At 38.7% G+C, this 20,242-nt stretch overlaps 1 protein-coding gene across 3 annotated transcripts in view; it reads right to left on the bottom strand.

Moving 5' to 3' along the window:
* The window catches only part of CCSER2 (coiled-coil serine rich protein 2), a 44,794-nt gene extending 28,212 nt beyond the window's left edge, over nt 1-16,582 (bottom strand). For all 3 annotated transcript variants that reach the window (XM_062496329.1, XM_062496330.1, XM_062496331.1), the window contains exons 1-3: nt 15,151-16,582; nt 14,040-14,242; nt 861-951 (exon numbers count right to left, since the gene is read on the bottom strand). In XM_062496329.1, coding sequence (XP_062352313.1) covers nt 861-951; nt 14,040-14,242; nt 15,151-16,582 — 1,726 coding nt within the window. The remainder of the gene's footprint in view (nt 1-860; nt 952-14,039; nt 14,243-15,150) is intronic.
* Between the last annotated feature and the right edge of the window lie 3,660 nt (nt 16,583-20,242).

The following is a 20,242-nucleotide window of genomic DNA, read 5'->3' as shown; positions in this document are numbered from 1 at the left end:
TTCAGTGCACGTTTGCACTGGCTAGGGGCTGACAGTGCTCCACAGTGTTTCTGTTCATTTGACAAAAGACTGGCCTCCACTGAACTTGGAGGCAAAACTAATACCCATATTCACTAACAGCTCATAATAATAACAATACTCATCAGTCCTATGAGTAGCTCAGGAATAAACAAAGCAAATGCCTCGAACTTTTCCAGTCTGAGATTGGAGAAAGTGCAGCTGTAATTTCCTTCACCAAGCTCATTCTATTCTGAATTAGTTCCATTTCAAGGGTGTCTAGGTACCTCTACTTTCTCTGTGAAAAGTCTGCCAGCAACCTCACTAAAAGGAAGAGCACATAAAACACAATTTGAAAACATATGTCTTAAATTTTACATCTTCTGCTACCCTGACATGTGCATGTATCTATTAAGAGACACTGTCATTTTGTAGAAGAAAACAATTAATCATCTCAAAGAATTACACTGTCATTCACCAAAGCTAAAAAAAAAAAAAAAAAAAAAAAAGGAAATATTGTCCCAGCATTTTCAAATATAGCTGAAACATGAGACTGAAAGACTAACTTAAAACCTTGAAATTGATTATATAGAAAAAAATTTAAGAAAAAAAACAGTGTGAAACAAGTTTTCACTTTTCAAGGCAGTACGCTTCTATATTCAGAATTTTTCAAATGTAAGAGCTGTACTTGGAAAAACAGAAAGAACTCCCTTCCTACATTATACAAAAGTTGTTACTTTTAAAAACACCACCCCAATTTGAAGAGTGCATTGTCTTATTAAGTCAAGAGTCAGAAGAAAGCAACTCAAAAGTCTCTTAAGCCCATGAAGCAGTTTCACAGTGAGATTGCCTGGCTGCCTTACCTTTGTCACGAGGTGGGTCCTCAGGCAGGTCCACATCAAGCATGAGATCATCATCTTCAAGATCACATGAATCAAGATTATTCAAGATATCCTGCAAGAAAGGAAAAGTGAGATACAGCTCCTGATACTTCATGTACCCTAGAGTCACAAAAAGTTGTGTTACATTTTCACTGTGCACACATCCAGTGTTACCAGCAGCCTCCCCTCCTCAGCGATGAAGATCAGCCTTATTTGAGACCATCTATACAACAACAATCATCACACCTCTGCTAATATGACACAGTAATAGTGCTAGATGAAACAAAGATGGATTAAAACATTTGTCTGCCTGGTGCCTATGGAATACTTTGAAGACTCTTTTACTCATTAATATCCTGCCTTCTCCGTAGCTGGAAGCATTTTGAAACTCAACTACTTTGCTTACCTGGAATTAAAAGACAGCTTTATGAAGAGACGATGTCAAATCCCCTTATTTCAGCTCTCATATTATCATCAAATCATTGAAAAGAAGTGGGGGAAACCTGTGTTATCTTGACTTTTTGGGACAACAAAGCTTCAAACACACTTTTATGGGCACCAAACTCTGCTTCTTTTTGCCTTTCAGATTGTGGTACATGTAAAGCTGGTCCTAAAGGGACTAACAAACCATTACATTGCATGGGTATGCTGATGCACAATAAAAAAGCTATGAAGTGTTAGTGCTAAATGAATTAAACACATTAAATATAGTCAGATATATTAAAGAACTGCAATACTTCACATTTTAAGCAAGCCCAGTCAGTGTTAAAAAGACAGAGAATGACCCCTCTTGCTTTAAGAAAACCAAGAGGAGCAACTGAGGTCAAGGCTGTGAACACCCAGCTCACAGCACAGTCAGACACTGGACAGCCACAGCAGCCTGGGCACAACACCCAGACACCCTTTCACTCCACTACTCCAAGAAAACCAGACCCATTAACACCAAGGGACTATCACACAAAGCAGGCCTGAGGAAACTCCTACAGATACCCAGCTCCAGCTCCTGAGTTCCCAGTAAAAGTCATGCTTTTAAGGCCTGAGACCAGACTCAGGCACTTCACACTGGCCTCCTTCCTCATGGCAGAAACACAGCTTTTTCTTAGGTCTATCAGCCACCCCTAAAGGTGATGCCTGGCACCAACATTGAATAATTTACCAAATATTAAGTCAAATAAGTGTTTTTAATTATTTGTCATAGTAACATGATCATTAAATACTTAAATGAATACTGGCATTCAGGCTATGAACATAATGCACAACAATATTCCCTTACAAAGCCACCCCTTTGCTGGCTATCATTTGTTAGATTTGCTTTGTCACAGATGCACAGGTGAAAAGGAAGACCTTCAAGAGGCATTTGTCTGAAAGTTGCTCCAGCTGCTCTTCAGCAGCCTTCCTACAGCATTCACAAAGCACTACTGTATTATATTATAAATGGTGACAAGAGCTAAGTATATTTCAAGATTTTGGGGGGGGGGGGGGGGGGGGGGATTGGGTTGTGACAAAGAACATTAAACATTTTACAAGTGATTTACTGACTTAGGAGGGAGAGCACGAGATGAAAATAGTTAACATGCACTTTGTAAAATATGAGCAATTATCAAGGAAAGATGGAATACTTGGGACAAAAATCACCTGTTTTTGTCATATTTCAAAGTCCTCTCTGAATTGCTTTGTTCACAAATAGCATTCTATGCATTTTCAGGGAAAAAAAAAATATCAGGAAAACCTACACAGCAAGGCATTGGGAATAAAATAATAAACCCAACTATGGAAAAGCTTCACAAAAAATGGAAGCCATTTAAAGGAAACATGGATTTCAGATTTGGGACAACAAAATGCCTGTATATTTTTGCTACTTTTGCTACCATTTACATTTTTCCAGGAACTAGGTGTTTTTAAACTAATGCATATTATTTCAAACAATTCTGCAAAATACAGGCATGCTTGAGAGGCAGTTTCGGTTTGCTATTTAATAAATTATTTCTATGCCATGCTTTCATCTTCCAAATTAGTGTGAACAAGCATTACTTTCTTCTACTGCAAGAACTTTAATGAGCATTACAAAAAAAAAAATGAAAAAGTGGCCACAAACACAAAAGAAAGTGGAGAAGCTTTACCATCGCTGTGCAAATGCATTTAAAAATGCACAGTATAAAAGCACAATATGCCAGAATGTTTACTAACAAATGTAGATATGCCACCTTACTGTCTTTGAATCAGAACTTTGGAAGTCTAATGGTGTCGCAGAAGGTCAGTATTTGAGATTCCAGACATAGTTTCCTGTCAACAGCACATTTCATTATGCTTCCCTAATTACACATTCTTCACCACACTGAGGAAAGGAAACTCCATGGTACAAAAAAAAGCCCCACAACTGCAAATACCAAGACTCTGTAATCACTGGGCCATGTGTGAATGCACTTTGAGTATTTCCCCCTCTGAGCTACTTGGGAAACACAATATACAAATAGATGTCAGCCATGTCATCTTGAAATAGCCATAAGATAAAGTACAAGTTTCATCAGCACATTAGTGCAGTAAAAAAATAAAATCAGACACTTCCATTGTTATTCTATCCACTGCATAAGGAACTGCAGGTAATTACATGGGAATAACATAGTTAATAATGTGTGCTTAACAGCAATTAGCATCATGAAGTGATTCAGGGCAATGAGCTCAAACAGGACAGGATATAAAAAAATTCTTTCAAACTGCATCAGCTCCAACCCTACAGAAAATTACATGTTACACCAATTACTACAAGTTAGAGAAAAAGAAGAATCCCTTTCTATTTGTATAGGTGAAAAGAGTAATGCATATTAAAAGGGGTATAATTTTCATAAGGCTGATTCAGCACTAGATTTTCAAGCTGGTACAACCTAGGAAGAGATTGAGTTTGGGACTGTGAAATCCCAGGTCCAACTACAGTGCAGTACCCAAGCTCTCTCTCCACAAAGTTCTTCCACTGGACACGGGCAGTGGTGCTTTGCTGGCTTCCTGCAATAGAACAGGGAAAGCATGAGGTGAGATGGATGATCTGAGAGTCCTGGTGTAAGAACTGAGTAACTGGAGCACCCCAATAGCAGGGAACCCCCATACTGCATAAGGAGAAGGGAAAAGGCTAAAAGGGCAAGAAACACCACATGTGTGTCACACCACTTTCAGCAAGTTCACTTCAGTGTTCTGCAAATCCTTTCTGGAGTGATTATCCTCAGATGCTGTGTTTTACCACAGGTTCAGCAAGCACACACCAACAGCTTGCCCACAACAGCTGATTCTCAGCTTTCCCACTTCTTGCACTGAGCATGGTAAGGCTATAATGCAACCAAAGTAAAGCATAAAGTGCTAAAAATAGAAGACAGATATTTTTATTTTCTCCAGACTAAACATAAAAATGTTGACCAGTGGAAGTTTATAACACAATGTATATTACAGTGGAATTAAAAAAAAAACAAAAACAAAAAACTAAGTCCGGCATTGAGGTTAGTGCAGAAATGCAAAGCCCTCAAACAACTAATTTCAGAGACTGTTACCAGAACTGAGAAGAGTCTGAGCTCAAAGTACCAATGCCAGGTTAGGACATTTTGCAGGAAAAGCCAATTCTCTGAGGGAGTCTGGAGGTGAGTATTAGGACAACATTTCACCTGTTTCCATAACTCACAATCTCAGACCTCATTCACTTGTTCCACCTTTAGGAAGCAGACAGCTAAAAGAAAGTAACTAATTGTTTTTATTACTGACCTAGTGACTTAGGTTTTGCTTTTGATGAGGATGAAACAGCAGAAGCTAAGTGTAAAGGGTAAAGGGAGAGAACTACAGGAGCATCTTACCAAAAAACTCAAGTGAAGCATTTGAGAGTAGCACAGAAACTAACAAACCATCATTTCAGGTGCTTGAGGAATGAAAAAAAGGAAGAGACTTTTAAAAACAAACACAAAACAGACTGGGTAAATCAGCTATCTGAGGGGCAGCTTAAGGACAGCCACCAAAATTAAACACAAGTCAAGGCTGAAAGGAGAAAAGAAGGAAAACTCCAGGGTCTTTCTCAATGCTATTTTCAGCATTTGACAACACCTGAGATCAAGATAAACAAATAGGAAGTCTCCAAAAAGGCAACATTTTACAGGAACTGAACAGAACTCTAAGTGAAGGCAGGAAACGCAGACAGGGGAAAAGCACATACTATACTATAGGGCTGGAGAGAAAAACCCACTGTAAATGAAGTCCTTGAAACAGAAAACCATCGAGGGAAGAGGTGGGATAGAACTCTGCAGGTTACCAAAGACAGGATGGCAAATGAGTAACACTGTACAAGTCACATTAAGATAATTAGGCCAAACAGCTGTACAAATATTTTGCAATTTTGCCCATGCACTGTAGCTGAAGGTTTCTGTGACAACACATGTAACAAGAACTTGGTTTGGAAAATCCAAAACATTTTTGGTTTAACTGTTAAGTAGAATGGTCTTAAAGATTTCCTGCTCTTGAAAACACTTTTGTAGAGGCATTGTATGTTCTACCTAGTTTTACTGAAGGTATAAAGGAATTCATTATTACCTTAAGTTTTATAAAGCATCTGTACTTGCTGGTTTTAATTGTTTTCTTTTAATATAAAATCAGATGTCAGACTGAGTAAAAAACCCGAAACTCAATAACACAAGGAAAGAAGAGGAAAACCAGAAATATTAGCCATTCTGTTAAGACATCACCAATTCATAAACAACAGCTCTTTCAAACACATGGCCCAAGCTACACCCACTGCCACAAACAGCATTCCTTGACTGCCACCTAGCCTCCAGCAAGGAGGAAAGCTGAAAGGAAGAAGCATTGTAACCATCTTTCTATAAAATTCCAGCAAAATGTAAGAAGATTTCCTTTTTTGGGTTTTTTTTTTAATAGGCTGGTGATTTAAATAAGAGTTTCCTGTTTACTTTTAAGCACAATCACAGAAAGCAGTCAGCAGTGAGCATAAATAGTGACAGAGGAAGAGCAGAGGAGGAGGAAAAGCAGTTCTTCCTGCTCACTGCTTCCAGTCTGTACAAAAAGGCTACCCCATACCAGAGGTTCAGCATTGTTTTACAGTTTATCTGACCAACAATGGAGCATTTTACTCTATTAAGCAGTGTGTAATTCCTACAGCTACTCTTAACAGGCAGAAATGATTGTGAATGAGTCTCACTCCACTGACTTGCACTTGTATTAAATGTACAATGTTCAGTTCAAGGAAAATATAGATGCTTCGAATAATTCCCAGCTGAGAAAGGAACCAAACAATAACCTCAGAGGAGCAGCATGAGCATGGCTGTACCAGGAGCTCAGTTGTTTCCTCTGTGCAAGAGTTTTAATTTTACCCTAGTGAGACTTCTTGAGTAACCTGAATATGACATGTTACACAGCATTAATGTGTCCTATTCTCACACAGCCAGCTTAATATACTTGTTTCTAACTAAAACCAAAACAATCCTCATATACCTCCAAACTACTTTGGGATGATTCCATTTTGATCAATCTCTCCATGAGCTGCTAACAACATGGGAAGCATTCCCTCACTCACCACACTACTGCTAAAGTGTATTTATGCTGTATTATCCTGATACATTTCCACAGCGTGACCCAAGAGCACAAAAGCTCAGAACCAGCTCACATGGATATGCAGTTACCAACTCATCCAGAAAATGTCCCTTACAAGCCTAGGAAATGAACCAAGTGCTAACTTCTATCAGTGTTTGCTCTCATATTTCACACACCATCACAGCAGCTGCCATGCTCTCTTCCCTCTCTCCACAACACAAATCCAAAGGTGCAATTAATGGATGCCATGAACAGAACATATAAGTACAAGTGAAGTTGCCTTCCTTGGTTTTTCCAGCCAAAACAGCATGAGAAAATTTACTGTGCCAGTTCTGAAGGATGCATCTCTCAAAGGCATATAAAGCTTTCCCATCCTAAAGGAAAAAAGGTAATTTGCTATAAAAGGTTGTTCACAAAATGTCATGCCTCTCCAACCAGTATCACAAGAGGTTGTGAACTTTAATACAGTCATATAACTTCCTAATAATGTTTGACAGCAGGGACACCTACATAACACAGGACAGACAGAAGTGCCATCTCATTAAATAACTCAGTTTCTCACCACCTCCCTTTGCTGTTATAGTTTAACTCTGAAGTTGAAGACTGGAGCAGAGGTGGGACAGTAGATGGTGGCTATTTTCACTCTAAAATCAGTCTCTAATCTAATGACATTTCCTTTCTCTGCCATGAGCAGGAAACTGCCTGCCAAAGGAATGGCAGAGGAGCTGACAGAACACACTGAAATCAGTTTGCCTTCTTAGTTCTGTATTGACAGGCAACAATACAGACTGAAGTTTTCATAGGAGTTGCAGTTTTCTACTAAAAACTTAATGGTGGACATATCTCTCAAGTAATACATATGACTAAAGTAATACCATTACTTCAGTAAGTTGACAAATATTATCTGTTCATAATGAAGATTAAAGGCAAAAAGATGACACTGACTTTTGAGGCTTTGAAATCAGAACCAAGCAGTCTAGTGGTATTCCAAACATAAATTTTTAGGCATAGGTTTCTTAGAAATTAAGAAGATGAAAAACAAATGCCACAGATTTCTGTACTTTTATTATTGGAAAAATGAAAACTATGAAGTTAGAACTGTACAATTTAAGTAAATCAGAATAATTTTCATCTGCTTCTGGAACATGACATGAAGATATTGGGACAAAAAAAGAGCCTGGAACCTGGACACTAATTTAGGAGCTTAAATAGAGGTTACCAACTACAGCAACTTCCAATAAGCAGCTTCCAATGAAAAACAGCTTTCAAGGCTGATACATGTATTAGATTTCAAACCCAGAATCACTATATATGCACCTAAGCAGGAAGCTTGACCACAGAAATGGCAGCTTCCCAGATAATGTATTCCCAAGAAATCTTTCTGTATCCCAAGTAAAAATTCACACATTGCTTGCCATTTTCTAGAACGTATCAGTAAAAATTAAAACCTCACAGAAGGCTTCCCGTGCTATTGTGATATCTCTTGCCAAGAGATATATTTGGCCTAACCCAAAGGTCAGGTTTTCAGGTGAAGGAGTGTGAAGGACCAATGTGCTATTCAAATTGTCCTACAGGACAGAATTTCTTCGGTGATGAAGGTAAACAATGAAAATTCTCTGAGCAGAAGCAGAAAACTGAACTCTATGCTACCATTCCACATTAGTGGTGCAGTGTGCTCTCTATCCATTAAAGGTGCTCTGCACTATGCTGGGCATGGAAGGAAACGTTGAAGGAGGGACAACACAAATTGAAGAGTACCTGACTCTCTCTGGGTTTGCTCTCAGTCACTCCCAGGAGGTTCACAGACACTTTGTACTGCAGTTTATCCCACCCAGTGAGGACTGTCTGCCACTGAGGACTTCCATCACTGCCCATACAAACCTCCACGCCTGCACGAGGAGACTTCTCAAGTTCATTTACCTTGGTTTGCCTGAATACCTCCTGGGCAGATAAAATCACCTCCCCTCCACTGGCACTACGGTCACATGTACATTCTCACAGTCTCATTCCTCTGACCACTGATAAATCCTGGTATCCCCTCACACACCTACAGGAACAGGTTGCCCAGTTTCCTCCTCCATGGTCCTGGTGACAACAGTGGCCAGATAAAACTTGGCAGCTGCAAGAAAGACTAAAATCTCTGAGGTTTTACAGGCTTGGTAGGCAGCAAAAAGGCAACAGATACTTCAAAACTCAAATCACCCCAACACACGCATTTAACAAAATTCCCAAGACCAGAACAATTATCCTTCATTAAATAATTATACCACAAGAATAATGTCTTCTCTCTCTTTCCAACCTTGCATCCTCACTAGAGTATTGGGCATCTAAGTGTCATCAGTTCGCACTGTATCACATTCACTAGCAAAAAGAAAAAAATAATTAAAAGATCTCTACCACATACAAAATTTGAAGTGTGCATTTATTGATGTCATAATGAATTTTAGCCAAAAAGGCACTAAGGTGAAATCATCCTTTGCTTTCAGGCACAGAACAAACTCAGATACTTCTTAAAGAAGTGCTCAACTGAAGTACACAAATTACTTTTAGGAAGCATCATGGGAGCACAAAATGCAATTAATTCTCTTTATTAACCTCACCTTTTATATTCTATGAAAGGAGGAAATGCAGTAAGTCAACACTGTTTGAGTACAGCCTGTCAAGAAATACATGTCTTTTTAATGCTCTTCTCTGATTTGAGTAAGATCTTCATTGTTCTTTGCAAGAGAACAAAGAGAAAAGAGAAAAAAGAACTGAATTTCAACTGGCTTGTTAGATGAAAAGCTTTTAATATGTGCTTCTTGTAACTAGCTTGCACTTGAAGGACCCATTTCATGACTACTCTTTTAGAAAGTTATAGTAAAAAAAGAAAAGTTTGTGCTGAGAAAGGATTACATACATTTTACATTATCTTAAGCTTGTTTGCACTTGTATTTTCATTAACTCTGTAACCAAACATTGCAACATTTAAAAAGCCCAGCTTCTCACAGAACAAGAATTGGGGTTTTGGCATGAACCTCCTGAAAAGAAAGTTGAACCAAAGACAGGAAGATGGGTAGAAGGCAATAACAAGAACACTCTAAGGAAATAAATGTATAAGAACTACATACATTACAAGTCTGAATTCACATTAATAAATTACTCATGTGAGAAATGAGATTGGTATTTAAACCTTACTATAGAGTCATTTTGAGACGTGAATTATTTAAAAAAATAATGTAATTGACACTAAATTACTTGTAAATAACTACTGAAGGAAATTAATAACTGAACTAAATTCTATTCTAGCAAGTTCATTGTCTCTAAGTAGAGCATATTTCACTGAGTACCAATGCTTCAAGAACCAGAAAGCATTCTGCCAAGTCTCAAAAACTAATTCAGAACTGCCTTGCCCAAGTTACAGTCACAAAGGGGAAAAAATGGAACAAGGAACAACAACAGAAATCTTACAAGATTTTAAAAATTGCCTGAAGAAGAGAGAAAGTAACTATTTCATACTCCAGCTAAAATTCTGGCCATGTGTCCAACTGATTCATCCCAGTGAAACCCAGATTTCATCCCAAGAGCAATTAAATTCTCAGCAAAACAGTTAAAACCCATCTGTCTCTTCAAGCCAGATTTCAATCATTATTCCATAATCCTATGCCCTTATAATTACATTGATGTTCACTCTGCATACACCCAAAAATACTGGCTTTATTTACTTCAGGAAAAATTAACACAGAGTAAAGATTCACACTGCTGCTGGAGCCTACAAGAAAAAAAGAGCAGAGGACTCAATGTGACAGTACAGGGAACACTCTGAAGGCTTCCTGTCCAAACCTACTGGCCCAAATGAAATTCCTTTAAAAGAAACAAAAAAAACCCCAAATCACATCACCTCTCAAGGGAAGAACTTCTTCTCTCAAGAATATTACAGAAAGAAGCCAAAGTTACTGGAATGTTTTCAGTTTAAGTTTTTACTTCTTGCAGACTTTGAGCACTAGAATACTGTAGCATCTTTAAAAACAAGCAGATACCACAGAGCAATCACAGCTGTACTACCTATCCTTCTCAATGTAAATAAGGATTTGCACCTGCCAAAAACATTCAAAGCTTTCCTCTGAACAAACATACTAAAAGCTTCTGATTCTCATGTGTCTACTTAATGCACTGGAGATGAGAAAACACTTCAAACCCTGCTACAAGAGAGGGCAAGCAAAGGAGCCATGAGACTGCAGTCAGGATGCCTGTTTGAGGCTACATTGCTTACACATATGCTGAACAGTATTTTCAGACAAAAATGAATGAAAACAAAAATCTAGCAAGACTAAACTACAACCAGGGGTTGTACCTCGCACTGCTGAGCAGCTTTCTGCCATGAAGCAGTAAAGGAACCAGGTATTACAGGCAGCAACTAAAACCCAAACAGCACAGCTAAAATCAAGTGAGAACACCTAGAGATAAATACTGCCCTTCCTGCTCATTTACAGAGCCATCAACTGCTCTGCTAAGCATCAGTCTGCTCACACAGAACTGAACTTGGTGCTCAGCAGCAAAGACCAGCTGTTGAAAAGACTACAGAGAGCACCAAAAAAAAAAAAAAATTAGCACTTAGAAATTTATCCAAGTGATTTGTTGACTTCTAAAGGGTAAATGGAACAGCAACAGGGATAGTGGAATTAGTTATTTTCTGTTATGCAGTTAGACAAAAATATTTTGATCCTTACAAAAACCACACACATTTCCTACTAAGCTCTAAGTCCCCCTATGATATTATTTAGATTTGTATGACTCAAAGCTCCAACACTGGATTACACATTTTCTTCACAGCTGTTCATGTAATAAAGAACAGAAGAACTGCACTGAAAGAGGCCAAATTTATTTTATTCTTTGTCCCCATGTCTTTAAAAACAAGATGCACTGAGAATAGCAAAGATATCAGCTTTTCTGCTCCATAAAAAGAAACAATGAGGTTCAGAGGCCAGCAAGTTCCTGCTGTTGCCTTCCTATGCTGGTTCTCATTTCAGAAGCTCATTAAATTCCCCTTTGCAAAAGCTGCCCGTTCAAGGATGGTCCAAACTAAGATCACCCAATGGGAGCTGCACTGCCATCTACAGAACCTCTTCGGAAAAGCATTCAGCATTTGTTGATACTAAGAAGGATACAGCTTAAAAGACTAACAAAACAACAGCAGAATGGAAATGAGGAAGAAAAAGGCAAACTGAGCACTAAACGTGACCAACTACTCAGCAAATAGCTCCCTGAATTGTTACTCAGCCACATTGCTTCTACTCACCCCAGCCTGGTGCCACAGGAACTCCAGAACTACTGCTTTGGTGACTGCCCTGGAAATACTAAATCCAAGGGGCAGGCAAGCTGGCATTAGCACTCAGAATTCTTAAATCTGACTCTCATCAACTGGATTTTGACACACAGATATGAACTGCTTCTAACTCACCACACTAGAGGATAGAAACTGCATAATTTGATCACGTATCTCCCAGCAATCAAAACATCTGACGTGTTGACTAATCACAATAATTATTCCAAATGCCTTCACTTTTTTTGTCTTTATACTCCCTGCTTGCAGAGAAAAGGAAAAACACGAAACAAAAGCTTACAGTAACCTATTCAAGAGCACAATTTTTCAGAATGAATGAAAAACTGCGTAAGAAATTCTTCTGCATCTTCCGATTAGAAAAGACAATTGTTTAATGTTCAGGCTAAATAAATTAACTATATCATAATTTCTACCAAAACCAACAAGTACTGGAAAAAAAAAATCGCACTACTAAGAGGCAATTCAACACTTTAGAGCTACTTTTTCCCCCTCAAAACCCAAACTACTGAAAATGCGTTTCTGCCTTGCAAAAATAAAATATGCCCTTGATGCTTTTCTCATTTAGATAAAAGTCACAGTACAGTAAGCACTAAAATTCTGGAAGAGCACTAACAGGATAAAAAAATCAAAATGGGCAGAAACAACACATGATCTTCTAGATTCAACATCAAGTCTTAAAATCTCCTCCTTCCTCCGCTTCCTCAAAAACTAGTAAATACCTTCTTTCATTTTAAAACTCTCTAAAAACTTTACTTTCAGTAAACAAAGAAATAATCCAAAACTGTGAACAAGAATATCAAAGGCTTCGAATGTACCTCTGTTCCACATGGCCTACAACAGCTTCTGTCAAGCAGCACATCCATTCAGTGGCAACTCATACCCATGCACACATTAATTCATGAGGGCTACATGTATCAAAACCTAGATATATACTCCAAAAGCACAGTAAAAGAACTGTCTCCCATTTGTTTGTTATATTTCAGAATATGTATCAAAATACATATAAAACCTTAAAAACTTACCAAGGACCAAGTTTAAAAACCTCCCTCTTTTCTTGGCATGTGCATGCATGAATCTGGGGACAAGGGTGTTTGTTTTTGCAATGGCCTCCACGAAACTGGGTTTTCCCCATAAACACTAATAAAGTTACAAAATTCATACTACAAAAAAATCTCTAACAGCTTTTTCAAGCTGGTCACAATTGCCACAAAAAGCTAATAACCACTGCTAAACTCTTTCAAGCACTAGATCCCAACATCATAATTTAAGATGGACAGCAAACAATACCATAAGCAGCTGAAAATGTATCATGAATTCATATTTAGTTACACACAAAGAATATAATTACGTATCTGGGTCCAAGTTTGAAAGTGGTATCTACATTACTAATAATTACATTACTAATCTACATTACTGTACCTAACACACCTTAAACACACGAAGCACAACACATCGATCAAAGCAAATTGCTTTTGTCAAATGTTCTGATTGCTAATATCATGGTAATAAAATTCAAGTTGCTAATTCAGAAGTCTGTGCAGATAAAGGAATACGAACAGGACAGACGGGATTTTTTTCAGGCCCACTGAAATTCCAAGGCTGGGTACCTGATCTAAGGTGGAGGATCACAAAACAGCGACAACTCTCTATCCGTTCTCCTCATATTTACTGATGCTTCTTGCAGACCAGTTTGAGTTTAGCAGTGAGAAAAAGGTTGTGCTGCATTTGTGTATCCCACTGGAGATGTATGAAGAGCCCTGCTAACAGTGAGCTACAGCTAGCTCTCTACCTCAAAGATGTTATGATTGAATGAAGAGAAAACAAGTATCTGCTTCAGCTCACACGGGCCCTATGAGCACACACAGTACAGAAACAACAGATGTAAGAAGCCACAGAGGCAGCTATTTTCTGGCTTTTTCACTCCCATGTTTAAAGATTAGCAGGATGTATTAAACCTATCCTTTGCAGAAATCAAATTCCTTTATTCTTTGTGAGCACTGCTATGAGACTGCATAAGGAAGGACCTGTTTTGTCCTGACTTTAGAGTAAGGAAAAATAAAAAAAAAAGTGTGCAAACAACCTGATCAATGTCACCTATCCAGAAACAGGAGTTCCTAAACAAGAACCTTCACAGACCTATGAACTACAGAGAAAAGAGGAAACAGCTATAACATTTTTAGAAAGCACTAACATTTTAAAAATACACTTAATAAGCAATAACTCAATACACTATAATAATGCAAGTTATGAATACAGATACATACTATGCTGTTCATTTCTGAAGAGTCGTAACTTCCACATGGATGGACACTTCCTATAGGTTCCAGCCCTTCTTCATCCCACATATATGTGCCATCAGAGCTGTCAGATGGAGAAAGCTCAAAGGAGGAGCCAGCTCTGTAGTTCATCTCTGAAGAGATGACATTCTCAGTGGTGTGTTTTGTGCTTTCACTGTTGTCATCCACTGCTTAAGGAAAACAGCATCAGTTAAGACTCCAAAAACAATCCACTGCTCAAAAAATAAACATTTAAATGCCTGTTACTGGTGTGCTACCTTTGCTGAAGCTGTATTGTAACAGAAATACTTGAAAGCTTTCTACAGTATTGCTACCTCATCCCAGAAGGGTGAAAAGCTCAGGCTAGGTCGGCAGCTACAGTCAAGGAATCTTCCAACCTACATCTTTGCTAATCTTTTATACTGCCCTAATTCACTCACTGTAGAAGTTACTTTCTATAAATCTGCATCTCTTTAACATATTAGGAGGTGGGTCCAAAAATATATTCCTTTGGATACTTTTTATGTCTTTCAATTGGAACATCTCTCAAACATGCTTTTATCATGAAAAGCCCATCAAAGATTTGAAAATGTGGCCTTCAAAAGCATCTTCTCATGTCTTCAACTAATATTTAAAGAATTAATATGCATCAGAAAAAACTAAAAAGATCCAGTAACAATCCTGTTTATAACTGATCCAATTCAACTACACATCCTACACTTATTTCCACTACTTAGAAGCAGCTACAGCTGTTCTCTGCCTACAGAGGTGGAGGGAGCACGAGGTGAAATTTTCTTAAAATGTCATCAACTCAGAAAATGAATGGCAATGCAAGGATATGGGGAATGCCACAACCACATCACAAATGTATTTGAAGGAGGTCACCTTCATTTTTATCACAAAGAGCTCTTCAAAGTCATGCTTGGGAAAAAAATTGTAATGCAGAAAAGGTACAAGCAAACAAATATGCCAGTATAGAGCAGTTCCATTTTGAAACAATTCATAAGCAATGGGCAATTATATTAAATAACTTCATTACCTTTACAGAATTTTGATTTAGCACCTAAAATTTCAAACAGAACATAAAAAAGGTATTTACCAGACACATTTATATCAAGCCAGTCATCAGCATTACAGCAAGATCCTCCACCTTCCTTGAGAGATGTGAATGGCTCAATGGACGTTCTGCTCCCACGCTCTAATTCCTGAAGGCAGCTCTCCTGCTGGACTTGTACAGGTCTGTTTGCCTCTTCTATATCTATGAAATCATCACTGAAGTCTTCACTCAAATCATTTTTCTCAGAAGATGACAAAGAAGATATAGATATTTCATCTCCATCATCGCTCATACACATCACTTTTGACCCATGTTTTCCCAGACTTTCATGCAGGCCCTCAGCAGGCCGTGTTCTTTGAGCCCTGCTCTCTAGAACACTGTTTTTCTCGAGGGCTCTATTGATATTTGCTGAAACGTCCGCGTTCTCCACGCTGCGCGCGTCCGCAGCCGCGCATTTGCCGCCATCCACATCGGTATTCCCGGCAAACCTCTGCCTGGTCGGCTTCAGCAGAAGAGGCCGACTTAATCTGTATCCATAGGAAGGTGCTGACCCAGATCCATTTGACAGCGGGGGTTTCTTGGAACAAGGAGCTGACACAGCCGAGTACGGTCTGGTAAATCCATACTTCGTCGGTTCGTTTCCATTGGGTACATCCAACTGACACGCAGCTCTTGACAGCAGAGTAGACCTCTGAGACGTCCTGGCAGCTAGATTTTGACTATGATAAGGCCTTGTAAGATCCACAGCTTTATTAAAGGAATGTGACCTGGTTAGAGATGCAGTGGGAAGGAAAGAATTCTGAATGGAATGTGAAAAACTTTGTGATCTTACCATTTTGTCACAGGAAAAAGCCTTGCTATTGTCTGTAGATTGTGCCAGGCTTTCTCCTGAACTTGTCCTTGTGGCACCAGAATTAGCTCTAGGTCTCTGCAAACCTACCACCGACCGATTTCCACAAAATCCATTTAAATTTGATCTTGGAGCATTGAGTCCAGAGTATGTCCTTCCTGACAAGGTACCTTTGGTGAATTTAGCTGAACTAGAGAGTCCAGGTATAGACTTTGGGTTTAATTCCTCAGTAGGAGATACAAACATATTGGTTTGCTTTGCTGCTTTTGACACAACAGAAGTTGTACTGTTCAAAGCCACCCTGAGCTCATCATTGCCCAATGCTCCTTGATATTGAGGATACTTCTCAGAATCGATTAATTTTTCATTAGCGTTGCATTTGGTGTTGGTCTCTCTCCCATTCTGATCATTAAGCTGATGTTTATTTGATTTTTTCCAGCTGAAAGCAAAGGAAGACATTCCAACAGTGCCATTATGCTTGCTGAAATTTTTGCCACCATTACTCCCTGCTAAGCTCACAGCCGTCCCATTTGGCATGGGGTGCAAAACACTCCCTAAAGTTTTCGTTCCATATTTCGGTAGCCTGGAAACCAACGATGTCCTGTTTTGATTTTTTTCTTCCATGAGCTATTGGGTACATTGGTCCTTAAAGGGTGCTTGGATCTAAGAAAGAAAAATAAAACAACATTAAACTTGAATCGACCACACATCAAACACAGCTTTATACATTTGTAGCTATACACTTCCTAGATTTCTGTGCCTAAATGCACCACGCTGATAAAAAGCAACCCAGACACATTTTGTGAACTCCAGAGTTCCAGCAGTTATTTGGCAGTAATATGGCCTTCAAATCACAGCTCCCACCCCCAACTTTCAGTCTCTAAATAAACCACATTCCTTTGTTTTTGCTTTGTAATCTATAAAATAAACTTGAGAAGGGGTTGGATGATTTTGTTTGGTTTTTTTTTTCATTTACCTATTTTCAGCAACAAACTGAACTTTTCAACTGTGTTACAATTACTAAGCTATAAACTTAAGATAGTATTTTTTAAAAAGCCACAAATATGACATAGCAAAAACTTGTGGTCAGAAACATAAACCTACAAAAACTATAATGTAAAAATCTGACTAAAAGCTAACTTTTTGAGATAATTTTCAGTTTCCCCAATGCCTAAAATATAGGAAATAACCACTCATCACGCATCTCACCACAACATTTTGTTCCCAGGCCTTATGAATATCCCCAAATCAAGATTCCTAGTCATTGTTTCCTTTGTATGGAGACTGTAGTCTATTTTGGAAAATATTATTCACTTACAAGACCCGAAGTACAGTCCAACAGTTGCATAAGGTCAGTGTTAGTAAGCAAATTCAAAAGTTCTACTTATTCAAAGTACAGAAAGTACCTTGTGCAACCACAGCAAGCATTACCCTAAAGCAGGTCATTCCCCAAGCTGCAAGACCTCACTAAGAAACACTTAGTTTCTTGGTGATACAATCGAAGATAAAATCGAAGTCACATTGAATTCATACAAACTGAAATACCCTTAGGATTTGTCAGTGAATAGGATGCCTCAGAGCAGTACTTCTGGAAGCAGATCTACATTACAAAGACAGAAAGAGAAAGGTACTACAGACAGGGCATTTAGGGGCTCCTAACTTGTGAAAACATCAGAATCCACATTCTGCAACTGGTGTGTGCATTTCCATTTTGAAATACACAGACCCTGACTTTGCAAAGACTGAGTGATTTCTTGCACACCAGAGACACTGTCCTCACCCAGGTGTGCAAAGAAGGACACAGGTATTTCCCCCTGGGACCAGCAGAACATTTCACTCCCCATGTATGATACCTGCCTGCATGTGGATTGAAGTGTCTAATGTCAGACTTCTCACCTACAGAGCACCTGCATACCTTGCACAGAAAAATATCATCAGGCTTTAATAGCAACATCAAACATCTTTATGTCAACTACGTACAATAAAGTACACCATTTTTTAGTAACTCCATGAATAAAAAATGGCCTTTAACATGCTGATGAATTCATTCCCAGCAAGCATCATACTGCAGATCCCTCAGAAGATAACTTAAACAAAAAGGCAAGTCTTGTGAAGAAATCTTCCAAATTGAAAAAGTTAAATTAGAAAGCTGCTAATTTAACTTGCATGCTTTATGGATAATTCCCTTTTCACATCTGTCTACCATCTCTTAGGTGACTGCAAAATTTAAATGAGGCCATTTAATTAGATTACTTTAATCCTCCACCAAGTGCTGCAAATTATACTTGAAAAGGAGACCTTTCAGTTCTCTAGGAAGGGCTCTTGTTCATTTATCCTTGATTAGGCAAAGACAACACATTATCTTCAAGAAAACCATACTGATAGCCTAGAAGACTTCAGATAATTAAATTAAAAGACAAGCAACACTTCTCTGTATTTCATTAGCTACCTAACGGTAACTACTGTGCCACCTTCTCAAGTCCAGGTTTCATTTGTTTCACTGAAACACAACATCATCAAAAAAACCACTAAAACTTAACAGCATGTCTGGCAGATGCTTCCCTGAAAATGGGGAATTTTATTAAGTTCTCTAAAACCTCCTTAATCCTTACGTATGTTTACTAGGAAAGATCACACTAGCCTAACAATGAAACTCCCTTATCAAGCAGCACTGTACCTACCAGTTAGAGTATGATTTCTGTATCCCAGAAGATTCAAGTTCAATAGTTTAAATTGTAGCCTGCTGTACTATAAGAAATCCAAAGTATTTTTAGACTTAAGCAATCTATGAATTTTTTAAAAACTGACATGTGGGCAAACAAGTTTTATATTCTTTGCCTTGGGAAGTACATTATCTAGTGCACACAAGCCTAATCGGGAATTAAGCTAATTATAAAGAGCCTAGCCTTACACAATGATCCAGGGAAAAGGAGTTAAAATCCACAGACCCCCTCTGAAGCATAATCGGAATTAACTGAAAAGCTGTTACACCCTTACCTTCAAGGATATTCAAGATCCTGGTGATAAGCAAAAGGATATTCATTCTCACCCTCCTTGGTACTTCCCCTACAGGATTATTTATGCCTCGATAAAATCCTGCACTGTTTGTTTCAACTAGCAAGCACAACGTTCACTCTAAATTTCATTCACAGTTTGCTTCAGCACCACCAGGAAGGCAGTTTCCTATACATTAGCTTCTCAGCAAAGTCCAGCTTTGCATCTGAGACTCTGCCCTACTGAAGACAGCTGAAAGATTCATACATTTGAAAGCTTAAGCACCTTAAAATACTGCAACCCCTATGAGCCCTGCTACCAGGAAGATAACAGCATTTTCCAGTTCCAGCTTCCTGAGTGGGACCAAATTCCCCTCCTACTGCCACAGCAGTGTAGAATACCCAGCTGAGGGATGAAACACATCTGACAGACTGGTGACAGGCCAGAGCAACTCCCCTCTGCAGATCTACTGCCACGCCAGCAGTTTCACATCTGCGCTTCATTCACACAAATTTAAGAGCACGTGTATTTCAATTTTGTCCTGTGCACAGCTTATAAAACCACCTCTGGGTTATTAAAAATGCATTAGATCAGTTATGGGAAAATATCTTATTTCCACCAACACAGGAAGGTAGTGAACGTCATCAGGGAAAAATATGGGAGGTTCCTGCAATAGAAGCAGCAAAAGGCTTCCTCAGCACTCACTTAAGAACATTGCAAGATGGGCAGCATGACTGCAAGTCAGTTTTCAGCTTTAAGAGGAACATGGGAGCTTAACAGAATGGAAGAAACTGGCATGAGATCCAGCTGGCAAACACCTGCTCTGAGCATGACAAGCCCTGGGGAATTCAAGATCATGAATCCTGAGGAAATCGTGCATGCTATGTGAATGAAAATGAATCACAGTGCAATCAGAAATTCTGATGGCTTCAAGATTGAACTTTGAGTATTTTACAAGTGTTGTTTACTCTGCACAGTGGTTTCAGTTCAGTCAGAAGTGCCACCTTCGTTCCAAGATCCAGTAAGATTTATCAGCTCTGCAGTAAAATCTTCCAAGCCTGCCTTCCTTCTCCTATCTTCCATTTCTCCAAAACACCTGTTCTTGAACCAATTCCCAATATTTTACGAAGGCTTCCATAAATTTTAGCCACTCTCCCTTTCCTGTGTCCAAACTGCAGTGGTTAACACCAGCTTCTCTGAGATTCTGCCTTCTGAAGGTGCCATAGTCAGCAAGTATAGCAAGAAATACCAAGATGGTGAGGGTTTATTGTTCTAGTTCTTTGAAATCAC

Source organism: Cinclus cinclus, chromosome 7 (genome assembly GCF_963662255.1).
Source record: "Cinclus cinclus chromosome 7, bCinCin1.1, whole genome shotgun sequence".
Lineage (NCBI taxonomy): Eukaryota > Metazoa > Chordata > Aves > Passeriformes > Cinclidae > Cinclus > Cinclus cinclus.
The sequence above is the reverse complement of the archived record's forward strand: the minus strand, read 5'-3'. Positions and strand labels throughout refer to the sequence as shown.